The sequence below is a fragment of the Oncorhynchus kisutch genome, linkage group LG2, assembly GCF_002021735.2.
Source record: "Oncorhynchus kisutch isolate 150728-3 linkage group LG2, Okis_V2, whole genome shotgun sequence".
NCBI classification, from domain to species: Eukaryota; Metazoa; Chordata; class Actinopteri; order Salmoniformes; family Salmonidae; genus Oncorhynchus; species Oncorhynchus kisutch.
The window spans coordinates 64,306,901-64,329,386 of NC_034175.2; the positions used below are offsets into that span (position 1 = coordinate 64,306,901).

The 22,486-nt window shown below is 41.8% G+C and overlaps 2 protein-coding genes across 2 annotated transcripts; one reads left to right on the top strand and one right to left on the bottom strand.

Annotated features, from left to right (window-relative positions):
- The first annotated feature begins 1,573 nt into the window (after positions 1 to 1,573).
- Positions 1,574 to 13,799, top strand: grpr (gastrin-releasing peptide receptor). The gene is made up of 3 exons (XM_020502067.2): positions 1,574 to 1,977; positions 12,625 to 12,970; positions 13,131 to 13,799. Exons 1-3 carry the CDS (start codon positions 1,574 to 1,576, stop codon positions 13,524 to 13,526), a joined length of 1,146 nt encoding a protein of 381 aa, XP_020357656.1. The 3' UTR covers positions 13,527 to 13,799.
- Positions 13,800 to 19,904: 6,105 nt separating this feature from the next.
- Positions 19,905 to 21,347, bottom strand: LOC116356645 (ankyrin repeat and SOCS box protein 11-like). Its single transcript, XM_031803306.1, has 4 exons — positions 21,232 to 21,347; positions 20,952 to 21,102; positions 20,523 to 20,846; positions 19,905 to 20,239 (listed from the first exon to the last, which is right to left on the bottom strand). Exons 1-4 carry the CDS (start codon positions 21,322 to 21,324, stop codon positions 20,115 to 20,117), a joined length of 693 nt encoding a protein of 230 aa, XP_031659166.1. The 5' UTR covers positions 21,325 to 21,347; the 3' UTR covers positions 19,905 to 20,114.
- Between the last annotated feature and the right edge of the window lie 1,139 nt (positions 21,348 to 22,486).

The following is a 22,486-nucleotide window of genomic DNA, read 5'->3' on the forward strand; positions in this document are numbered from 1 at the left end:
TCATTTTGTCAGCACAGCCTGAGCATTGAACAGAGCTGGTTTAACAACAATAACTTTCTAATCGGGGAATAACAATAACTTTCTAATCAGGGAATAACATGAATCATCTAATTGAGAAGAACACAAAGATTCATTAGGGAATGATGATGTAAGGTTTGAAATAAGTAGCTGCCCATTAAAAGCTTCATTTTCTCAGCAGTCCTCTTGAGAAATCAGCATATTTGGTTTGCACATTGTTGTCTACTGCTCATTTGATTTGATTTGATTTCCATAGGTTCATTATTATTCAGATCCGGTGTGTCTATAATTAAACGGTCCCCTTGTCTTTGTGGCATAGAGTGCAGTGTATTTCAACAAAAGAACAGTCACAGCAGGTAGCCTAGCAGTTAGCGCCTTGGTTCAGTAATCAAAAGGTCGCTGGTTTGAATATCCGAGCCGAAAAGGTTAAACATCTGTCGTTGTGACGTTGAGCAAGGCACTTAACCCACATTTTCAATAGGGGTGCCATACTACTATGACTGACCCTGTAAAACAACAAATTTCACTGCACCTATCTGGTGTATGTGACAATATAACCCATTTTTGGACTGTAATATCAGTCAGTGAATCACAGAAAATAGCAAATTTCACCGTTATGTATACACATAACATACGGGACACTGGACGTTTAGTGTGTATCATTTAATGAGAAACGTGAAATGGGAAATTCGTGTGTGTCCATCACAAAAACGTCTTAGTCATTCCATGTGTGATGAATATTCAGTCAATTCCCCCATTATCACAGCTCAATTATTGGCCTCCTGGTGAGGATCTTGACAAAACCAACTTTCAGTAGGGCTGGGTTATTATCAGAGAATTGACACATACCACAGGCTCAACATTAACGAGGAAAGTGTGATGTAGTCGAATTTTTGAGACGGTAGATTTTTTTAACCACCGTTATTTGGGGTATTTTTTTACCCAAGCAAATTACAGTTATAGATGACAACGGTGTTTCTAATGGTCAGATAGACAGAGCACAGGTTAAGGTCTGGGTTGGGACTGAGTTAATGCAAAGGGAATATGAAGGTGAATAAGGCGCACCAAACCTACGTCTATGCACCAAACAAACATCCCAGTAGTGTACATTGGTTGCGTGGTGGACTGGAACTCCTGAGTTAAGTCCATCCATCCACTTGTCGCAACTCTTCCACCGAATAGGGCAGGGCGCAAGTGACGCACGCCGTCAGTGAGTTTATAACCCCCACACAGATGCCGACTCAATATACATTGAAGGTTCATGAGAGAACCCTACATATATATCTGATAGTTGGACATTCTTTGCATCATTCAAATTATTATATTTTTATGTAATTTTTTACTGAGACCAACGTCTCTTTTACAGATGAGCCCTGATATTTAAAGGTTTAGTTTCAGATTGGCAGCTTTTTATGATACTATTAGGCTATTCTTAATTGGTATTGGGGAACACAATAAGTTATGAGTCACAACATTTATTTTAACAGCAAGCCATCCCAAAGGTAACTTTAAGAATATATATTTTTACAAACTTTCAAGAAAGAAGACACCAACTATGTCTTTGGAGGACTCGTTCATTTTAAACCCTGAGAACATGATTTGTAACGTATCGCAAGTGTCCAGTATCAACACAGAGGTCCAGACGCACTACATTTGGCTGCCCGGTATTGCTATCGCCACCGTCTACGGATTACTAATAATTATTGGACTTATTGGTAACGTCACGCTAATGAGGACGTTTATCACAGTTAAATCCATGCGGACTGTGCCCAACCTGTTCATGTCCAGCCTCGCGCTCGGGGACCTGCTGCTTCTAGTAACGTGCGCTCCGGTGGACGCCAGCCGGTACCTCGCGGACAAATGGCTCTTCGGCCGGGTAGGATGCAAACTCATCCCGTTCATCCAACTCACCTCCGTCGGCGTCTCCGTTTTCACACTCACTGCGCTCTCTGCAGATAGGTGAGGCTTTTATAATCAGATGTGTTGTTTTCTCAATCCCTCCGACGGGAAGTTCCATGAACTTTTTCAAGTAAACGTAAAAACAAAAGAACAGCCTTCATTGAAGTTTTCCAACCATTCTTTGGCATTGTAATATGAACAGGCAGGTATGGTAGCACGAAGAGACAGGTCGTGTAATTAGGTGATACATTATTACACCAGCCTACACTTTCAGCCTGGTTGCAGATGTTGTTCACTGCAGACAAATTCACAGAAGAGAGAGTGAACCGGTGGGGTTTAGCTCACATACTATAAAGAGGGATCTTGTTTATGCATGACATGTTCATTCTGTGTAGGCCTAATGTAATTCAAGTCCAATCTTTTATTTTGTTCTATTCATCAATTCACTCCTCAAAATTCTGTTATCCTAACATGTTCAATCAACAGAAATAAAGAGATATGGCAACCCTTGTGGCATTTGTGGCGCCACTTTTTAGAAATAATGGCAGAAATTGTCGTTAAATGGCCGCTTTTGGCTTTTAGTGAGAGTGTATAACTGGCACAGTGCTGAAGTCCCATGGACATTAAATCACTTGTCAGGACACACAGAAACAACATAAAAGCCATTTTCAACATGTTGATAATTAATGGCTTTAGAATTGCCCTCATGATGCAAAGAAAACTGTTGCATTCGACAGTACATCAAGGGACCGATTCTGACCCGAGTTTTTAGGCGCGCATAAATTTCCAGGGATGGGCGTTATCGAATGTCTAAATTATATGCTACCCCGACCTTCTCTGTTTCCTATTTATATAATGTCAAATATTAGCCAATATCAGTATCAACTGTCAGTAGGCCTAATAACCACAAATATTCAACTGCCAATTTACTGTTAGTTCCCTTCAATTGGTATACTTATCATTCCATTTAATTTAATTTTCTAATTTACCTTCATTTGCTCACTGTAAACGCCGTCAAGGCTGTGTGGTTGTTACTGAGGATCATTAGTAACAGTTGATAATATAAAGAAAAGACATGTAGGCTAATTCAATTGTTAGCGCAGACCAAGCGGTAACAGTTTGAACCTGACAACATATGGAGCTAAACTTGGCTGTGTTATCAAACAATTTTATGATTAGTGCAGGCAATTATAAATACTTTCCTAAACCGAAATAATCTACACGTCAGAGTATTTTTTAAATCTACCAATTAGTGCTGAAACAGAGACAATAGGCATATATTTAGATTTTGTTCTTTCATTGATTCTTAATATTCTGAACCAAATCAAATCAAATTTATTTATATAGCCCTTCGTACATCAGCTGATATCTCAAAGTGCTGTACAGAAACCCAGCCTAAAACCCCAAACAGCAAGCAATGCAGGTGTAGAAGCACGGTGGCTAGGAAAAACTCCCCAGAAAGGCCAAAACCTAGGAAGAAACCTAGAGAGGAACCAGGCTATGTGGGGTGGCCAGTCCTCTTCTGGCTGTGCCGGGTGGAGATTATAACAGAACATGGCCAAGATGTTCAAATGTTCATAAATGACCAGCATGGTTGAATAATAATAAGGCAGAACAGTTGAAACTGGAGCAGCAGCACAGTCAGGTGGAAGTTGAAACTGGAGCAGCAGCATGGCCAGGTGGACTGGGGACAGCAAGGAGTCATCATGTCAGGTAGTCCTGGGGCATGGTCCTAGGGCTCAGGTCAGTTGAAACTGGAACAGCAGCATGGCCAGGTGGACTGGGGACAGCAAGGAGTCATCATGTCAGGTAGTCCTGGAGCATGGTCCTAGGGCTCAGGTCCTCCGAGAGAGAGAAAGAAAGAGAGAAGGAGAGAATTAGAGAATGCACACTTAGATTCACACAGGACACCGAATAGGACAGGAGAAGTACTCCAGATATAACAAACTGACCCCAGCCCCCCGACACATAAACTACTGCAGCATAAATACTGGAGGCTGAGAGGCTGAACCATAAATACTGGAGGCTGAACCATTCTCTCTATATATTGTAGTCTGTCGACAAAATTCTTACCGAAAGGTACACCGTATTTAAAGTGGTGGCTTAAGATACTGTAAATATACTAACAACTATATTGAATGAAAAGTCCAGGAGAAAATCTGTTGGCCAGCAAGTGGGAGGGTTTTCAGCATTTGAAGGTAGTCACATCCGCAGAGCGCTTTACACGACTGAATACCAAATATTGAAAAGTGAGCAGGAAAGGCGTAAATGCTCAGCAGGCTCCTGAGCTGTGCTCTATTCGGTTCTATTATTCTATCCCACTATGTTCTCAGCTCCTCTGTTCTTGCTCTGCAGAGTTCTTTGTTCATCAAAGTTCTTTCATCATTGGAACCTGGAGTTCAAAAAGTTCTTAGAAGGCTATTAGTCAGAGCTGAAAGAGAGAGTGAATGTTCCTTTAGTGAGGTGAAGACAGGCAGACTGGCCTATCTCATTTAATTAACAACCAGAGAGCTGTTCACCCAGTCTTCATTTCTTACAGGCACACATGACACACTCAAACAGTGTCGTGATGTTGTCCTGGGGGTAGGTTTATGACAGTCATAAATATCTCTTCCCCCCTTTTTCCTCTCTCTACCCTACTGATGTTACATTTGAAAACTCCTTGGTTAACATAGAGATTCTGGGAACATCAGAAGGTGGGGGGGAATTAACTATATTCTGGTAATCCGACCAAATGAACATATGCAGTGGTACTTAATGAATATGATGTCAGTTCGGTTGTCATCTGAGACATTCTCATCAATGATAAGATGACATAAACTCTACAGTGTAAAGACTACACATCAGAGTTATCGGATTCACATGGAATTGTTGTTCAATTTAAATGTTTGAATATTAAATTATTCGTGATGGGATGAAATGTGATTTTAGCTTCTAAAATGTGAGATTTGGGTTTTCATAAGGTAGGGCTCTGCTCAATCAGTGGCCCGCCCCTGTGAAGGGACATGGGCTATAAAACCTTTCAAACACGCCCTCCTCTCCCTTCCTATATAAAGCCTTGACGACAATATAACCTCCTGTTCCGAAGATGTGAGGACGACGGTCCGATGTCAGAATGGTTCAGATAATAACTACAGAACGAAGCCAACATCAGCATGAGCTTTGGTTGCGAATGGTATGAACTTTGAACTCTTATTCACTACAGAAGTGATACCTCCTAGCCGTTGAGTTAGCAACAGCAGCTGCAAACGCAGGTTAGGAAGGAACAGACAGAGTATCCTGTCTACCACAGAACAACGTTACTACAACGTATTCAATTTACCAGCAGAGACAATCTTCAAAGGACAAAGGACTCAGTTGGGCAACACGGCCTCCCATCTACCACCAACCTACCGAAGCGCAGCTCAGAGTAAATATTTATTGCATTTTCCTTTTCCAAATGGGCGGTAAATTTAGAATGCATAACATACTGTATTTACGATAGTACAGCTTCACCCTTTGTTCCTGAGTCTTCGCGCTCTTTCACTCAAACCCAGTCCCTTTTAATTTGTGTAACCAGCTGTCATATCTGTTCCGCCCGCTAGGGACGTTTTCCTTTATGACATAATTTGTAATCAAGTTATGATTAATTATGTGTATGTGTAATTAGTTAGGTATTTAGCAAATAAATAATTTTGTATTGCTGATTCAACTTGTTAGCCAGGGTTTGTGCAGATAACCAAGAATTTACAACTTTCAGATAAGACTTAATTAAGGTGAGGATTAATATTGACTGCTATTGATGTAAAATATTACTAGGTCTTTAAGAGTTTATTCGGAAGATAACAGCTCTATAAATATTATTTTGTGGTGCCCCGACTCTCTAGTTAATTACATTTACATGATTAGCTCAATCAGGTAATATTAATTACGGAGAAAATGTTTTATAGAATAGCATGTCATATCACTTAATCCGGCATAGCCAAAGACACGACAACCCTATACATTAAAACTGATGCATTAACACCCTACCTGTCACTGCAGTTCTCTGCCCTATCCATGCTTTTAGAAACAGCAGAATTTCAGGAAAACATCAATAATGTAACCAATCTAGGCAAATAAATAGGGATTACTTTTACATTCCTTACATGTCTATGTCTATGTCGTATATCCAAGGTGGCATAGCAGTTCAGACGTCTTTTGTCCTCGTCTTGTCGTGTCCTGTATATATATATATTTACAACTTTTTCACATACATTTTATTTTTATTTTCGATCAACTCATCTTCAAAACACTCTCCTGCAACCCGCCTCACCAATGTATATTTATAAAAAAGTATTATTTACCTCAGATCTGTAATCCTCCAAGAAGCTAGCCAGAAACTCCAAGAAGCTAGCCTGAAACTAGCCAGAAGCTAATCCAGAAGCTAGTTCAGAAGCTGGTTAGCTCCTTTACTGGCAAATCGTTGGTATTCAGCTAACCACGGTTTGTGGTCATCAGCTATCCTTTAGCTCGAAAATCTATCGCCAGTTCTGTACGGCGCAGCTCGGAACGGAACATACCGGACCAATTTTTCTCTCCATGTCCCTGGATTTCGACTGCTCTCTGGACGTTCATGCCCGGATCTCACAGCTAGCTAGCTGCTATCCGTGTGACTGTCGGCCTTCGTCGATTCCGGAGCAAACATCAGTTGTTCCGGAGCTAGCAAGCTCCGTCAATCACTCCTGAGTTCCATCAATCACACCTGGGCTGCGGTCACCTATCCGGACCCGTTTTGCTGCCTTCGCGGAGCCCCACCGGGCCTTCACAAGTGGACTGCCGACGTTATCTACCCGAAGGAGTTATTCGGCTGGCTCCTCCGTCGCGACGTTGCCTGAACGCCCATCTGCGGCCTGCTAACCGTTAGCTGTCTTACCGGCTGCTATCTGAATAGACAATCGGACAATTTTTTAATTTTTTAATTATTGTTGTTATGTTTTCTTCTTGGGCCTCTATAACTATATCTATTGTTTTTATTTTTGTTGTTGTTGTGTGATTTGGATTGATCCCCTCTACCACACGGAACCCCACTGATCTACTGACGGAACGCAGGAGGTGGCTAACAACAGACCTCCATCCTATGCTAGCTTGCTACCGATGCCCTGGCTAGCTGTCTAAATCACCAACCAACCTCTCCACTCACCGGACCCTTTTGATCACTCGACTAAGCATGCCTCTCCTTAATGTCAATATGTCTTGTCCATTGCTGTTCTGGTTAGTGTTTATTGGCTTATTTCACTGTAGAGCCTCTAGTCCTGCTCACTATACCTTATCCAACCTATTAGTTCCACCACCCACACATGCAATGACATCTCCTGGTTTCAACGATGTTTCTAGAGACAATATCTCTCTCTTCATCACTCAATACCTAGGTTTACCTCCACTGTATTCACATCCTACCATACATTTGTCTGTACATTATACCTTGATGCTATTTTATCGCCCCCAGAAACCTCCTTTTACTCTATGTTCCAGATGTTCTAGACGACCAATTCTCATAGCTTTTAGCCGTACCCTTATTCTACTCCTCCTATGTTCCTCTGGCGATGTAGAGGTGAATCCAGGCCCTGCAGTGCCTAGCTCCACTCCTATTCCCCAGGCGCTCTCTTTTGACGACTTCTGTAACCGTAATAGCCTTGGTTTCATGCATGTTAACATTAGAAGCCTCCTCCCTAAGTTTGTTCTATTCACTGCTTTAGCACACTCTGCCAACCCGGATGTTCTAGCTGTGTCTGAATCCTGGCTTAGGAAGACCACCAAAAATTCAGACATTTTAATTCCAAACTACAACATTTTCAGACAAGATAGAACTGCCAAAGGGGGCGGTGTTGCAATCTACTGCAAAGATAGCCTGCAGAGTTCTGTACCCAAACAATTTGAACTTCTACTTTTAAAAATCCACCTCTCTAAAAACAAGTCTCTCACCGTTGCCGCCTGCTATAGACCACCCTCTGCCCCCAGCTGTGCTCTGGACACCATATGTGAACTGATTGCCCCCCATCTATCTTCAGAGTTCGTGCTGCTAGGCGACCTAAACTGGAACATGCTTAACACCCCAGCCATCCTACAATCTAAACTTGATGCCCTCAATCTCACACAAATTATCAATGAACCTACCAGGTACCTCCCCAAAGCCTTAAACACGGGCACCCTCATAGATATCATCCTAACCAACTTCCCCTCTAAATACACCTCTGCTGTCTTCAACCAAGATCTCAGCGATCACTGCCTCATTGCCTGCATCCGTAATGGGTCAGCGGTCAAACGACCTCCACTCATCACTGTAAAACGCGCCCTGAAACACTTCTGCGAGCAGGCCTTTCTAATCGACCTGGCCGGGGTATCCTGGAAGGATATTGATCTCATCCCGTCAGTAGAGGATGCCTGGATATTTTTTTTAAATGCCTTCCTAACCATCTTAAATAAACATGCCCCATTTAAGAAATTTAGAACCAGGAACAGATATAGCCCTTGGTTCTCCCCAGACCTGACTGCCCTTAACCAACACAAAAACATCCTATGGCGTTCTGCATTAGCATCGAACAGCCCCCGTGATATGCAGCTGTTCAGGGAAGCTAGAAACCATTATACACAGGCAGTTAGAAAAGCCAAGGCTAGCTTTTTCAAGCAGAAATTTGCTTCCTGCAACACTAACTCAAAAAAGTTCTGGGACACTGTAAAGTCCATGGAGAATAAGAACACCTCCTCCCAGCTGCCCACTGCACTGAAGATAGGAAACACTGTCACCACTGATAAATCCACCATAATTGAGAATTTCAATAAGCATTTTTCTACGGCTGGCCATGCTTTCCACCTGGCTACTCCTACACCGGACAACAGCACTGCACCCCCAACAGCAACTCGCCCAAGCCTTCCCCATTTCTCCTTCTCCCAAATCCATTCAGCTGATGTTCTGAAAGAGCTGCAAAATCTGGACCCCTACAAATCAGCCGGGCTAGACAATCTGGACCCTTTCTTTCTAAAATTATCTGCCGAAATTGTTGCCACCCCTATTACTAGCCTGTTCAACCTCTCTTTCGTGTCGTCTGAGATTCCCAAAGATTGGAAAGCAGCTGCGGTCATCCCCCTCTTCAAAGGGGGGGACACTCTTGACCCAAACTGCTACAGACCTATATCTATCCTACCGTGCCTTTCTAAGGTCTTCGAAAGCCAAGTCAACAAACAGATTACCGACCATTTCGAATCTCACCATACCTTCTCTGCTATGCAATCTGGTTTCAGAGCTGGTCATGGGTGCACCTCAGCCACGCTCAAGGTCCTAAACGATATCTTAACCGCCATCGATAAGAAACATTACTGTGCAGCCGTATTCATTGATCTGGCCAAGGCTTTCGACTCTGTCAATCACCATATCCTCATCGGCAGACTCGACAGCCTTGGTTTCTCAAATGATTGCCTCGCCTGGTTCACCAACTACTTCTCTGTTAGAGTTCAGTGTGTCAAATCGGAGGGTCTGCTGTCCGGACCTCTGGCAGTCTCTATGGGGGTGCCACAGGGTTCAATTCTTGGACCGACTCTCTTCTCTGTATACATCAATGAGGTCGCTCTTGCTGCTGGTGAGTCCCTGATCCACCTCTACGCAGACGACACCATTCTGTATACTTCCGGCCCTTCTTTGGACACTGTGTTAACAACCCTCCAGGCAAGCTTCAATGCCATACAACTCTCCTTCCGTGGCCTCCAATTGCTCTTAAATACAAGTAAAACTAAATGCATGCTCTTCAACCGATCGCTACCTGCACCTACCCGCCTGTCCAACATCACTACTCTGGACGGCTCTGACTTAGAATACGTGGACAACTACAAATACTTAGGTGTCTGGTTAGACCGTAAACTCTCCTTCCAGACCCATATCAAACATCTCCAATCCAAAGTTAAATCTAGAATTGGATTCCTATTTCGCAACAAAGCATCCTTCACTCATGCTGCCAAACATACCCTTGTAAAACTGACCATCCTACCAATCCTCGACTTTGGCGATGTCATTTACAAAATAGCCTCCAATACCCTACTCAACAAATTGGATGCAGTCTATCACAGTGCAATCCGTTTTATCACCAAAGCCCCATATACTACCCACCATTGTGACCTGTACGCTCTCGTTGGCTGGCCCTCGCTTCATACTCGTCGCCAAACCCACTGGCTCCATGTCATCTACAAGACCCTGCTAGGTAAAGTCCCCCCTTATCTCAGCTCGCTGGTCACCATAGCATCTTCCACCTGTAGCACACGCTCCAGCAGGTATATCTCTCTAGTCACCCCCAAAACCAATTCTTTCTTTGGCCGCTTCTCCTTCCAGTTCTCTGCTGCCAATGACTGGAACGAACTACAATAATCTCTGAAACTGGAAACACTTATCTCCCTCACTAGCTTTAAGCACCAACTGTCAGAGCAGCTCACAGATTACTGCACCTGTACATAGCCCACCTATAATTTAGCCCAAACAACTACCTCTTTCCCAACTGTATTTAATTTTTATTTATTTATTTATTTTGCTCCTTTGCACCCCATTATTTTTATTTCTACTTTGCACATTCTTCCATTGCAAAACTACCATTCCAGTATTTTACTTGCTATATTGTATTTACTTTGCCATCATGGCCTTTTTTGCCTTTACCTCCCTTCTCACCTCATTTGCTCACATTGTATATAGACTTGATTATACTGCATTATTGACTGTATGTTTGTTTTTACTCCATGTGTAACTCTGTGTCGTTTTATCTGTCGAACTGCTTTGCTTTATCTTGGCCAGGTCGCAATTGTAAATGAGAACTTGTTCTCAACTTGCCTACCTGGTTAAATAAAGGTAAAATAAAAAATAAAATAAAAAATGTCACCTGTTATTACAGTTGAATATATACAGTACGAGTCAAAGTTTGGACACCTCCTCATTCAAAGGTTTTTCTTTATTTTTACTATGTTCTACATTGTAGAATAATAGTGAAGAAATCAAAACTATGAAATAACACATATGGAACCATGTAGTAACCTAAAAAGTGTTAAACAAATCAAAATATATTTTATATTTCAGATTTCTTTCCTTCTTAATTAATTTGAGCCAATCAGTTGCGTTGTCACAAGGTAGGGGTGGTATATAGAAGAAGTCCATATTATGGCAAGAACAGCTCGTATAAGCAAAGAGAAATAACAGTCCATCATTACTTTAATAAGACATGATAGTCAGTCAATCCGTAAATTTGAACTTTGAAAGTTTCTTCAAGTGCAGTCGCAAAAACCATCAAGTGCTATGATGAAACTGGCTCTCATGAGGACCGCCACAGGAAAGGAAGAAACAGAGTTACCTCTGCTGCAGAGGATAAGTTCATTAGAGTTACCAGCCTCAGAAATTGCAGCCCAAATAAATGCTTCACAGAGTTCAAGTAACAGACACATCTCAACATCAACTGTTCAGAGGAGACTGTGTGAATCAGGCCTTCATGGTTGAATTGCTGCAAAGAAACCACTACTAAAGGACACCAATACGAAGAAGAGACTTGCTTGGGCCAAGAAACACGAGCAATATACATTAGACCAGGGGAAATCTGTCCTTAGGTGTGCTGCATCAGATGACCTGGCCTCCACAATCACCCGACCTCAACCCAATTGAGATGGTTTGGGATGAGTTGGACCGCAGAGTGAAGGAAAAGCAGCCAACAAGTGCTCAGCATATGTGGGAACTCCTTCAAGACTGTTGGAAAAGCCTTCCAGGTGAAGCTGGTTGAGAAAATGTCAAGAGTGTGCAAAGCTGTCATCAAGGTAAAGGCAAAGGGTGACTACTTTGAAGAATCTAAAATATATTTTGATTTGTTTAACACTTTTTTGGTTACTATATGATTCCATATGTGTTATTTCATAGATTTGATGTGTTCTCTACTTACTATTCTACAAAGTATAAAATAATTAAAATAAAGAAAATGAGAAGGTATGTCCAAACTTTTGACTCGTACTGTACATAGGTTTTTGTAATTATTTGCAGAACTTTGATGCCATATAATCAATGGATTTTGATTTAGGAAATCCATGTTTTATTATGAGAGTTGTTCTTTTCCATACATGAATAACAAATGCCATTCTAGCACTCTTTGATAGTCCTGAAGTACCCTTATGTATGTATGTTGCATCCATATTCTCTCATTACAGATATGATCAAACTCAATTAGCCAACACCAGCTGCTTTTCATTGAATTCTCTGGTTCTTTTAATCAGAGCAATGTGAGACAATTTTTCTTTAATGATAAAGGATCTGGGGGAGGGTGGGCTTTAAGCTAGAAACAAGATGTTGACCCGACTCTGATGCACATGGGAATGAATATCTTTGCTTTGTCTCTATGATATTCAGAAGCTAAGCTACGATCTTCTAAAGTCGAGAAGTCAACAAAATTGGACTTTGCTTGGGAAGTAATCTTATACAATGTGTGGCTCTTTCACTATCAATTGATCTCTTCACTTTCTGTAAAAGAGAAAGTATAATTATCATAGTAAAACATATTTGCTAACGGAGTAGCATTTGGGGAAATCGGGTCTAGACTTTATTTTCCTTATCCATTATGATAATTATAATTATTAAATAGCCTATCTATTTTCAAATGTGACAAAGGGGCCTTGGGGAAAAATGGCTGTGCTAAATGACTGGTAAATGTAATGAAATGAGTTTTCTGCTCGTCCCAGGTACAAGGCCATTGTCAAACCCATGGACATCCATACGTCCACAGCTAAGATCTGCTTCCGAGCAGCAGCCATATGGCTCTTCTCCATGACCCTAGCTGTTCCTGAGGTGGTCTTCTCCGACCTTCACACCTTCAACATCGGCCAGACCAACGACACCTTTGTGACATGCGCTCCCTACCCCCATGCTGGGGATCTGCACCCTAAGATCCACTCTATGGCCTTCTTTCTCATCTTCTACATCATCCCCCTTCTCATTATTTCTGTGTACTACTGCTTCATCGCACGCAGCCTGATCCAGAGCGCCTCAGACATGCCCGTGGAGGCACACTTACACATCAAAAAACAGGTGTGTGAATGTGTGTTTCGACACTGGACATTTAGGTGTTTATCATTTAATGAGACATGGTAAATAGTCAAATGGGGAAATGAGAAATGTGTGTATGAGTTTGTGTGTGTGTCCTGCTGAATACTCCAATTGAATGATGCTTTCTTTACCATCCCCACAGATTGAGTCAAGGAAGCGTCTGGCTAAGACAGTCCTGGTTTTTGTGGGTTTGTTCGCTGTATGCTGGCTCCCCAGTCATGTGATCTACCTGTACCGCTCCTACCACTACGGCCAGGTGGACACGTCCCTGGGACACTTCATCGCCAGCGTGGGTGCCCGCATCCTGGCCTTTACCAACTCCTGTGTCAACCCTTTTGCCCTCTACCTGCTCAGTAATAGCTTCCAGAAGCAGTTCAACAAGCAGCTCCACTGCCGCCGTCGTCCACCAATCAACTGTAATGCTCAAAGCACGGGGCGGAGCAACACGCGACTGACCTCGGTCAAGAGCAACAATCAGTCTCTGGCTAACTTCAGCCTCGTCAACGGGGCTCATGTTAGTCAGGAAGGCTGTGTGTAGTGACTGTGCTGAAGATGATGCTTTAGACTTGTAAAAGTGACATTCCAAGACTGACATACTGCCAACCAATCAAATCACAGAATAATTTATGGCTGTAACCCATATACTGTAGTGGGCCTGTGTTCTAACTCCAAGTGTTGATATTGTAGCACCATTAATTCATTCTAATTCTATGGTTGATATGCAGGGCTTCAGTATATGCATCCCATGATCCATGATTGATACAAAGTGTTTTATTTTAAGCAGGAGTGGAAAGACTACTGAAATATCCTACTCAAGTAGAAGTTACTTTAACTACATTTTACTCAAGAAGAAGTACATTTACTGGTGTAAAAAAACTCCTCAAGTAAAAATGAAAAGTAGCTCATTTAAAAAGTACTCAGAAAAAGTAGTTGAGATAAAAAAAAAATATTACAAGTAGTACAAGTACTCGAAAAAGCTACTCAATTACAGTAACAGGAGTAGTTGTAATTAGTTACTTTACACCTCTGATTTTAAGTTTCAAATCTTAACAGCTACTGCTACGTATGCAAACCAATGTGTCTCAGTCCTCCAGAGATGCAGTTATGTTCTGGTTTCTCATTAGAACTGTATAGATCCATTAGAGAAGTTGACAACCCAACCAGATGTGAATAAGATGCCTATGACCAGGTAATACAAAAAAAAATAATGTTTACCTTTTATTTTACTAGGCAAGTCAGTTAAGAACAATTTCTTATTTTCAATGACGGCCTAGGAACAGTGGGTTAACTGCTTGTTCAGGGGCAGAATGACAGATTTGTACCTTGTCAGCTCGGGGATTCAAACTTGCAACCTTTCGGTTACTAGTCCAACGCTGAATGAAGAGGTAATGAAGCTGCCATTGTGTACACGAGCATAAAGGACAGTTCTGTAGGGATATCTCCAGCTGACTAAAACACCAACAACATCAGTGCTTTGAAAGATACATATTAGATTGTTGTTTATATGAGTGTTTGAATTCTGTAGCCTACACTGAAATATCAACTTCCTTTAACAACAGCTGCCAAGGATTAGTCAGTCCTGCATCAATGGCTTGGAAACGTTCTATCTACAAACCCATAAACATCTCAGCATTGGTTGAAGATATATAAATATCTGTAAACAGTTCATTGTATGGATCAGACTACAGTACAGTGCATTCGGAAAGTATTCAGACCCCTTGACTATTTCCACATTTTGTTACTTTATATCCTTATTCTAAAATTGATTAATTAAATTTTTATATCATCAATCTACACACAATCCCCCACAATGACAAAGCAAAATCGGGTTTTAGGAATGTTTTGCAAATGTATTAAAAATAAAAAAAGTACCTTATTTACATAAGTATTCAGACCCTTTGCTATGAGACTCAAAATTTAGCTCAGGTGCATCCTGTTTCCATTGATCATCCTTGAGATGTTTCTACAACTTGATTGGAGTCCACCTGTGGTAAATTCCATTGATTGCACATGATTTGGAGAGACACACACCTGTTTATATAAGGTCCCACAGTTGACAGTGCATGTCAGAGCAAAAACCAAGCCATGAGGTTGAAGGAATTGTCCCAAGAGCTGCGAGACAGGATTGTGTCGAGGCACAGATCTGGAGAAGGGTACGAAAAAATGTCTGCAGCATTGAAGGTCCCCAAGACCACAGTAGCCTCCATCATTCTTAAATGGAAGAAGTTTGGAACCATCAAGACTCGTCTTAGAGCTGGCCGCCCGGCCAAACTGAGCAATTGGGGGAGAAGGGCCTTGGTCAGGGATGTGATGGTCCCAAGTTCCTCTGTGGAGATGGGAGAACCTTCCTGAAGGACAACCGTCTCTGCCTCACACCACCAATCAGGCCTTTATGGTAGAGTGGCCAGATGGAAGCCACTCCTCAGTAAAAGGCACGTAACAGCCTGCTTGGTTTGCCTAAAGGCACCTAAAGGACTCAGACCATGAGAAAAAAGATTTGCTGGTCTGATGAAACCATGATTGAAATCCTTGGCCTTAATGCCAAGCGTCACATCTGGAAGAAACATTGCAGCATCTCTTCGGTGAAGCATGTTGGTGGCAGCATCATGCTGTGGGGATGTTTTTCAACGTCAGGAACTGGGAGACTAGTCAGGATCGAGGGAAAGATGAATGGAGCAAAGTACAGAGAGATCCTTGATGAAAATCAGCTCGAGAGGGTGCAGGGCCTCAGACTGGGGCAAAGGTTCACCTTCCAACAGGACAACGACCCCAAGCACACAGCCAAGATAAAGCAGGAGTGGCATCGGGACAAGTCTCTGAATGTCCTTTAGTGGCCCAGCCAGAGCCTGTACTTCTCTGGAAAGACCTGAAAATAGCTGTGCAGCGACGCTCCCCCTCCAACCTGACAGATCTTGAGAGGATCTGCAGAGAAGAATGGGAGAAACTTCCCAAATACAGGTGTGCCAAGCTTGTAGCGTCATACCCAAGAAGAATCGAGACTGTAATCGCTGCCAAAGGCGCTTCAACAAAGTACTGAGTAAAGGGTCTGAATACTTATGTGAAGATGATATTTCAGTTTTAAATTTGTAATACATTTGCAGCAATTTCTAAAAACGTGTTTTTGCTTTGTCATTATGGGGTATTTTGTGTAGATTGATGAGAATTATTATTTTTTAAATCAATTTTAGAGTAATTCTGTAACATAACACAATTTGGAAAAGGTCAAGAGTTCTGAATACTTTCTGAATACTCTGTATATCAGATTGTTTGTTTCAGATGAAAATTGACAGTTATGTCCAAGTGTCACATTCGTCGTAACGAGGAGACCAAGGTGCAGTGTGATGAGAATACATTCCTATTTATTAAACTAAGAATACTTAAACAAACTAATAAAACGAACGTGAAGCTATTAACACTAGTGCTGACACAGGCAACTATAAAAAGGCAATAACCCACAGATAAACCAAGGAATATGGCTACCTAAATATGGTTCCCAATCAGAGACAATGATAAACAGCTGCCTCTGATTGAGAACCAATCCAGGCAACCATAGACATATAAACACCTAGACTAGAAAATCCCCTAGGACATACAAAACCCCCTAGACAATACAAAAAACTAAACAAACCAACCCTTGTCAAGGTCAGGACGTGACACCAAGAGTAGTTCGATGTTGTCAGTGTTTGATATAAATATAGAAAGTAATTCTCTCTGGGTGAATTTAATATTTTGTTGTTGTTTGAGCATTTTCTGGTGTCTCTGCAAAAGCACAGCTTAGCACGCCATCATGTTATTTGATCTACATTTATTTGTAGAACAAGCTTGCCTTGTCTTGTTTACAGTGCCAAAGTTTTTATTGTGTTAAAAATAAGTGCCAATATATTTTTAGCAGTACATTTTTAAATGTTTTTTATGTAGGTGACATTATGATGTTTAGTGTTGATTAAATGGTTGAAAAATTAGGGTGTGTGGTGTTTCAATGTTGCTGTCCTGTACATTTCCTCAACACATCCCCCAACATCCGGGCTGTTCACCCTGTTACATCTAAAAGGCAGAGACAGTACAGGTGCATCAAAGCTGGGATAGAGAGACTGAAAAACAGCTTAGCCGGCCTCTGCCCAGTGCTCTGCCCTGAACCTTAGACACGGTCACTAAACGGCTACCATCCGGCATCCGGCACTCAACCCTGTACCTTAGAGACTGCTGCCCTATGTACAGTACATAGTCATTGAACACTGGTCACTTAATGTTTACATACTGTTTTACCCACTTCACATGTATATACTTCAGCTTCTATCTCAAGGCCATCAGACTGTTAAACAGCCACCACTAACATTGAGTGGCTGCTGCCAACACACTGACACTGACACAACTCCAGCCACTTTAATAATGGGAATTGATGAGAAATGATGTAAATATATTACTAGCCACTTTAAACAATGCTACCTTATATAATGTTACTTACCCTACATTATTCATCTCATATGCATACGTATATACTGTACTCTATATCATTGACTGCATCCTTATGTAATACATGTATCACTAGCCACTTTAACTATGCCACTTTGTTTACATACTCATCTCATATGTATATACTGTACTCGATACCATCTACTGTATCTTGCCTATGCTGCTCTGTACCATCACTCATTCATATATCCTTATGTACATATTCTTTATCCCCTTACACTGTGTATAAGACAGTAGTTTTGGAATTGTTAGTTAGATTACTTGTTGGTTATTACTGCATTGTCGGAACTAGAAGCACAAGCATTTCGCTACACTCGCATTAACATCTGCTAACCATGTGTATGTGACAAATAAAATTGGATTTGATTTGATATACTGTATTCTATACACATTTTCAATTAACATACGCACCATTCTCATACATGCAGTATATACACTGCTCAAAAAAATAAAGGGAACACTAAAATAACACATCCTAGATCTGAATGAATGAAATATTCTTATTAAATACTTTTTTCTTTACATAGTTGAATGTGCTGACATCAAAATCACACAAAAATGATCAATGGAAATCAAATGTATCAACCCATGGAGGTCTGGATTTGGAGTCACACTCAAAATTAAAGTGGAAAACCACACTACAGGCTGATCCAACTTTAATGTAATGTCCTTAAAACAAGTCAAAATGAGGCTCAGTAGTGTGTATGGCCTCCACGTGCCTGTATGACCTCCCTACAATGCCTGGGCATGCTCCTGATGAGGTGGCGGATGGTCTCCTGAGGGATCTCCTCTCAGACCTGGACTAAAGCATCCGCCAACTCCTGGACAGTCTGTGGTGCAACGTGGCGTTGGTGGATGGAGCGAGACATGATGTCCCATATGTGCTCAATTGGATTCAGGTCTGGGGAACGGGCGGGCCAGTCCATAGCATCAATGCCTTCCTCTTGCAGGAACTGCTGACCAGTATATTTTGCCATGAGGTTTTGCACTGTGTATTTAAATACTCTGTTCTTAACATAGCTCATTCTATCATTTCTACAATTGTACACTGCCTCGTAGTTACACTGTATATACACACCGCATGTTAATTTATATACTGGAGTCTTGACATAGCTCACTCTAATATAGCTACTGCTGTACATCATTCTTAGTATATATTGTGTAAATTAATCGGGTGTAGATACATATAGATAGCATTTAGAATACTGTTACATTGCTATTTGGGTTAATTGGATTCGTTCAGACATTTCGTTCATTGTTATTTTAAATATTTGTGTACCTGTTTGACATTTTACTGCATTGTTAGTAACTAGTAACAAACATTTCGCTTCACCCGCTATAACATCTGCTTAACTACGTGTGCGATCAATAAACTTTGATTCGATTTTGATAGCATGTCTCTCCAGGGAACACGCAGTACTCAACATTCCAACCACCTGCTTTATTCTGCTTTTTATTTGACTTCTCCTTTATTTAACCAGGTAGGCCAGTTGAGAACACCTTTATTTAACCAGGTAGGCCAGTTGAGAACACCTTTATTTAACCAGGTAGGCCAGTTGAGAACACCTTTATCTAACCAGGTAGGCCAGTTGAGAACACCTTTATTTAACCAGGTAGGCCAGTTGAGAACACCTTTATTTAACCAGGTAGGCCAGTTGAGAACACCTTTATTTAACCAGGTAGGCCAGTTGAGAACACCTTTATTTAACCAGGTAGGCCAGTTGAGAACACCTTTATTTAACCAGGTAGGCCAGTTGAGAACACCTTTATTTAACCAGGTAGGCCAGTTGAGAACACCTTTATTTAACCAGGTAGGCCAGTTGAGAACACCTTTATTTAACCAGGTAGGCCAGTTGAGAACACCTTTATTTAACCAGGTAGGCCAGTTGAGAACAAGTTCTCATTTACAGCTGCGACCTGGGCCCTCCCACTGAATTTTAACATACTCCATCTCCCACACAGTGGGATGCTCAGACTCCCTCAAGGTAATTCATAGTTTGGTCTAGATCCTAAGTGATGTTTTGGCTCCGATAATTATCACAACAATCATTATGGGTACTCCAGCATCCCATGAGGTCATTAATGAGCCATTAGGTGATCTCTGTTTCAGGAGACCTGATTGGCCATCAGGCATTTGATGATATGACCTTTTCAATCTCAATCTAAACTGGCATACAAGGAGGACAGGAAACACCCTGAAGCCACACCTCTCCATCTGCTATGCCTCTTCCCTTCTCAGTCAGCACCTTAATCCCCCTCTTCTCACAGACAAAGGAAAGGCATCAGGGAGAAGACGGTGACTGTTGAGATACACTCGCAATGGCTAGGCCAGGGTTCAGGGGTTGATACTGAATTTGATGGGGCTTCCCTTACTGTTTATGTAATTGGGTAACATGTCCACGTCAACATAAGGGGTTTATGACAAAAGAAAAGCTATTTTGGATATGTTGAATATGACCATTTATTAGAAAATATAGCATCCTGAGAAAAGCTACAAATCAGTCAACCCAGTTTCTATTAAACCAAGAAAAACAAAACCATTCATTTGTTCAGTTACCAACTCACTGCTAAAACCACTGAACAAGTAGAAGTTGATTAAAATAGCAATAAATACAAATTACCAAACATTTGTAAAAAAGTTGCCATTTCAGTGTTACTGGTAAAGCAGGAAAGCCTGGAGTCTGTAAGGGAGGAAGAGGGCTGATGTTCTGTCCAGACGAGTCTGTCCCAAACTCCTCCGAATGCAGAACCGACACAGCTGAGAAAGAGTGCAGGGACCTGGGGAGAAAGAGGTGAGGCAGTAAGGAGGTAGAACAAAGGGGAAGGAGATATGTCAGACATGGAAAATATGTTGATAGCCTTCCATCAGTAGACATGCACTAATAGCCCACTGGGCACAGATGTAAATTCAACGTCTATTCCATGTTGGTTCAAGTTAACTTCATTGAAATGAAGTGGGAACAACGTTGATTAAAACATTGTGTTCCCAGGGGGACGTTTGGGTAGAGTCATGTATGCGTGGATGTGCGTGTGAATGCATTAATAAAACAAGCATTTTCACCTCTTTTCTGTATTGTAGTTCTGACTGTACTGTCGCAAGCTGCCAGCTCTAGAGGAGTCTTCCCGTCTGAATTCCTACAACTCCCATCAGCCCCGTAGTCCATCAGAAGCTCCACCACCCTGACTTCTCCCCCTACAACTGCAGCATGTAATGGTGTGTCATGACCACACCCACCCTGGACATCAACACCTGATTGCAGCAGTCTCTCCACACAGTCGGTGGCCTGGGCCAGACAGGCTGTGTACAAAGGGGTTCCCACACCAGGCAGCTCCAGGTCTATGTGGAATCCATGGGACAGCAACACCTCTAGACACTCCCTGTGACCTGGGGAGGGAAACAACTTTTACTGAGTACAATGTTTACCATTATGCTGCATGAAATGGTCATTCTGAGTCACTGCACATAAAATAAATCCACATGCACACTTACCTCTCTTTGCAGCCTGGTGGATGGGTGATGCCAGGTGATGGACAGCATGAGTGTTGGGGCTGTACTGTAGAATCAGTCTGACACAGGCAACACTCCCACTGCTGCAGGCATTGAAGAGGGGTGTGGCTCCATCAGTCGATACCATCTCCACCTGCAGACACACAGAGAGCAATCACATGAAGCGGCTTTAGGTTAGACGCTACCTATATTGTTAAAAACAATCATTTATCACCTGTGATTATTCCTAGTTTGAGCGAGAGAAAAAACATGCTGTCCTTACATTGGCCCCATTCTCAAGTAGGAAAGTGGTGCAGGCGTAATGTCCTCCGAGGCAGGCCTCGTGGAGGGGAGAGACCCTGTCCATTGTCAGCATGTCCACAGGAAACCCCTGAGAGTGGAGAAGATGGAGGACTTCATGTCTATGTGATGTGTGTGTGTTTTGTTTAGTGTCAGTATGTCATTTTTATGGCAGCTTTATTACTGTAAGGTTCACCTTACCACAATCCAGGCAACCATAGACATATAAACACCTAGACTAGAAAATCCCCTAGGACATACAAAACCCCCTAGACAATACAAAAAACTAAACAAACCAACCCTTGTCAAGGTCAGGACGTGACACCAAGAGTAGTTCGATGTTGTCAGTGTTTGATATAAATATAGAAAGTAATTCTCTCTGGGTGAATTTAATATTTTGTTGTTGTTTGAGCATTTTCTGGTGTCTCTGCAAAAGCACAGCTTAGCACGCCATCATGTTATTTGATCTACATTTATTTGTAGAACAAGCTTGCCTTGTCTTGTTTACAGTGCCAAAGTTTTTATTGTGTTAAAAATAAGTGCCAATATATTTTTAGCAGTACATTTTTAAATGTTTTTTATGTAGGTGACATTATGATGTTTAGTGTTGATTAAATGGTTGAAAAATTAGGGTGTGTGGTGTTTCAATGTTGCTGTCCTGTACATTTCCTCAACACATCCCCCAACATCCGGGCTGTTCACCCTGTTACATCTAAAAGGCAGAGACAGTACAGGTGCATCAAAGCTGGGATAGAGAGACTGAAAAACAGCTTAGCCGGCCTCTGCCCAGTGCTCTGCCCTGAACCTTAGACACGGTCACTAAACGGCTACCATCCGGCATCCGGCACTCAACCCTGTACCTTAGAGACTGCTGCCCTATGTACAGTACATAGTCATTGAACACTGGTCACTTAATGTTTACATACTGTTTTACCCACTTCACATGTATATACTTCAGCTTCTATCTCAAGGCCATCAGACTGTTAAACAGCCACCACTAACATTGAGTGGCTGCTGCCAACACACTGACACTGACACAACTCCAGCCACTTTAATAATGGGAATTGATGAGAAATGATGTAAATATATTACTAGCCACTTTAAACAATGCTACCTTATATAATGTTACTTACCCTACATTATTCATCTCATATGCATACGTATATACTGTACTCTATATCATTGACTGCATCCTTATGTAATACATGTATCACTAGCCACTTTAACTATGCCACTTT

Bases quoted from the DNA above. Each gene is read 5' to 3' on its own strand.
- grpr (XM_020502067.2), top strand. From the start codon at position 1,574: ATGTCTTTGGAGGACTCGTTCATTTTAAACCCTGAGAACATGATTTGT. The intron at 1,978-12,624 runs GTGAGGCTTTTA...TGCTCGTCCCAG, and splicing joins ACTGCGCTCTCTGCAGATAG to GTACAAGGCCATTGTCAAAC. The intron at 12,971-13,130 runs GTGTGTGAATGT...CCATCCCCACAG, and splicing joins ACTTACACATCAAAAAACAG to ATTGAGTCAAGGAAGCGTCT.
- LOC116356645 (XM_031803306.1), bottom strand. From the start codon at position 21,324: ATGCTGACAATGGACAGGGTCTCTCCCCTCCACGAGGCCTGCCTCGGA. The intron at 20,847-20,951 runs GTAAGTGTGCAT...TTCCCTCCCCAG, and splicing joins CCACCAGGCTGCAAAGAGAG to GTCACAGGGAGTGTCTAGAG. The intron at 20,240-20,522 runs GTGAAAATGCTT...CTTTCTCCCCAG, and splicing joins AACTACAATACAGAAAAGAG to GTCCCTGCACTCTTTCTCAG.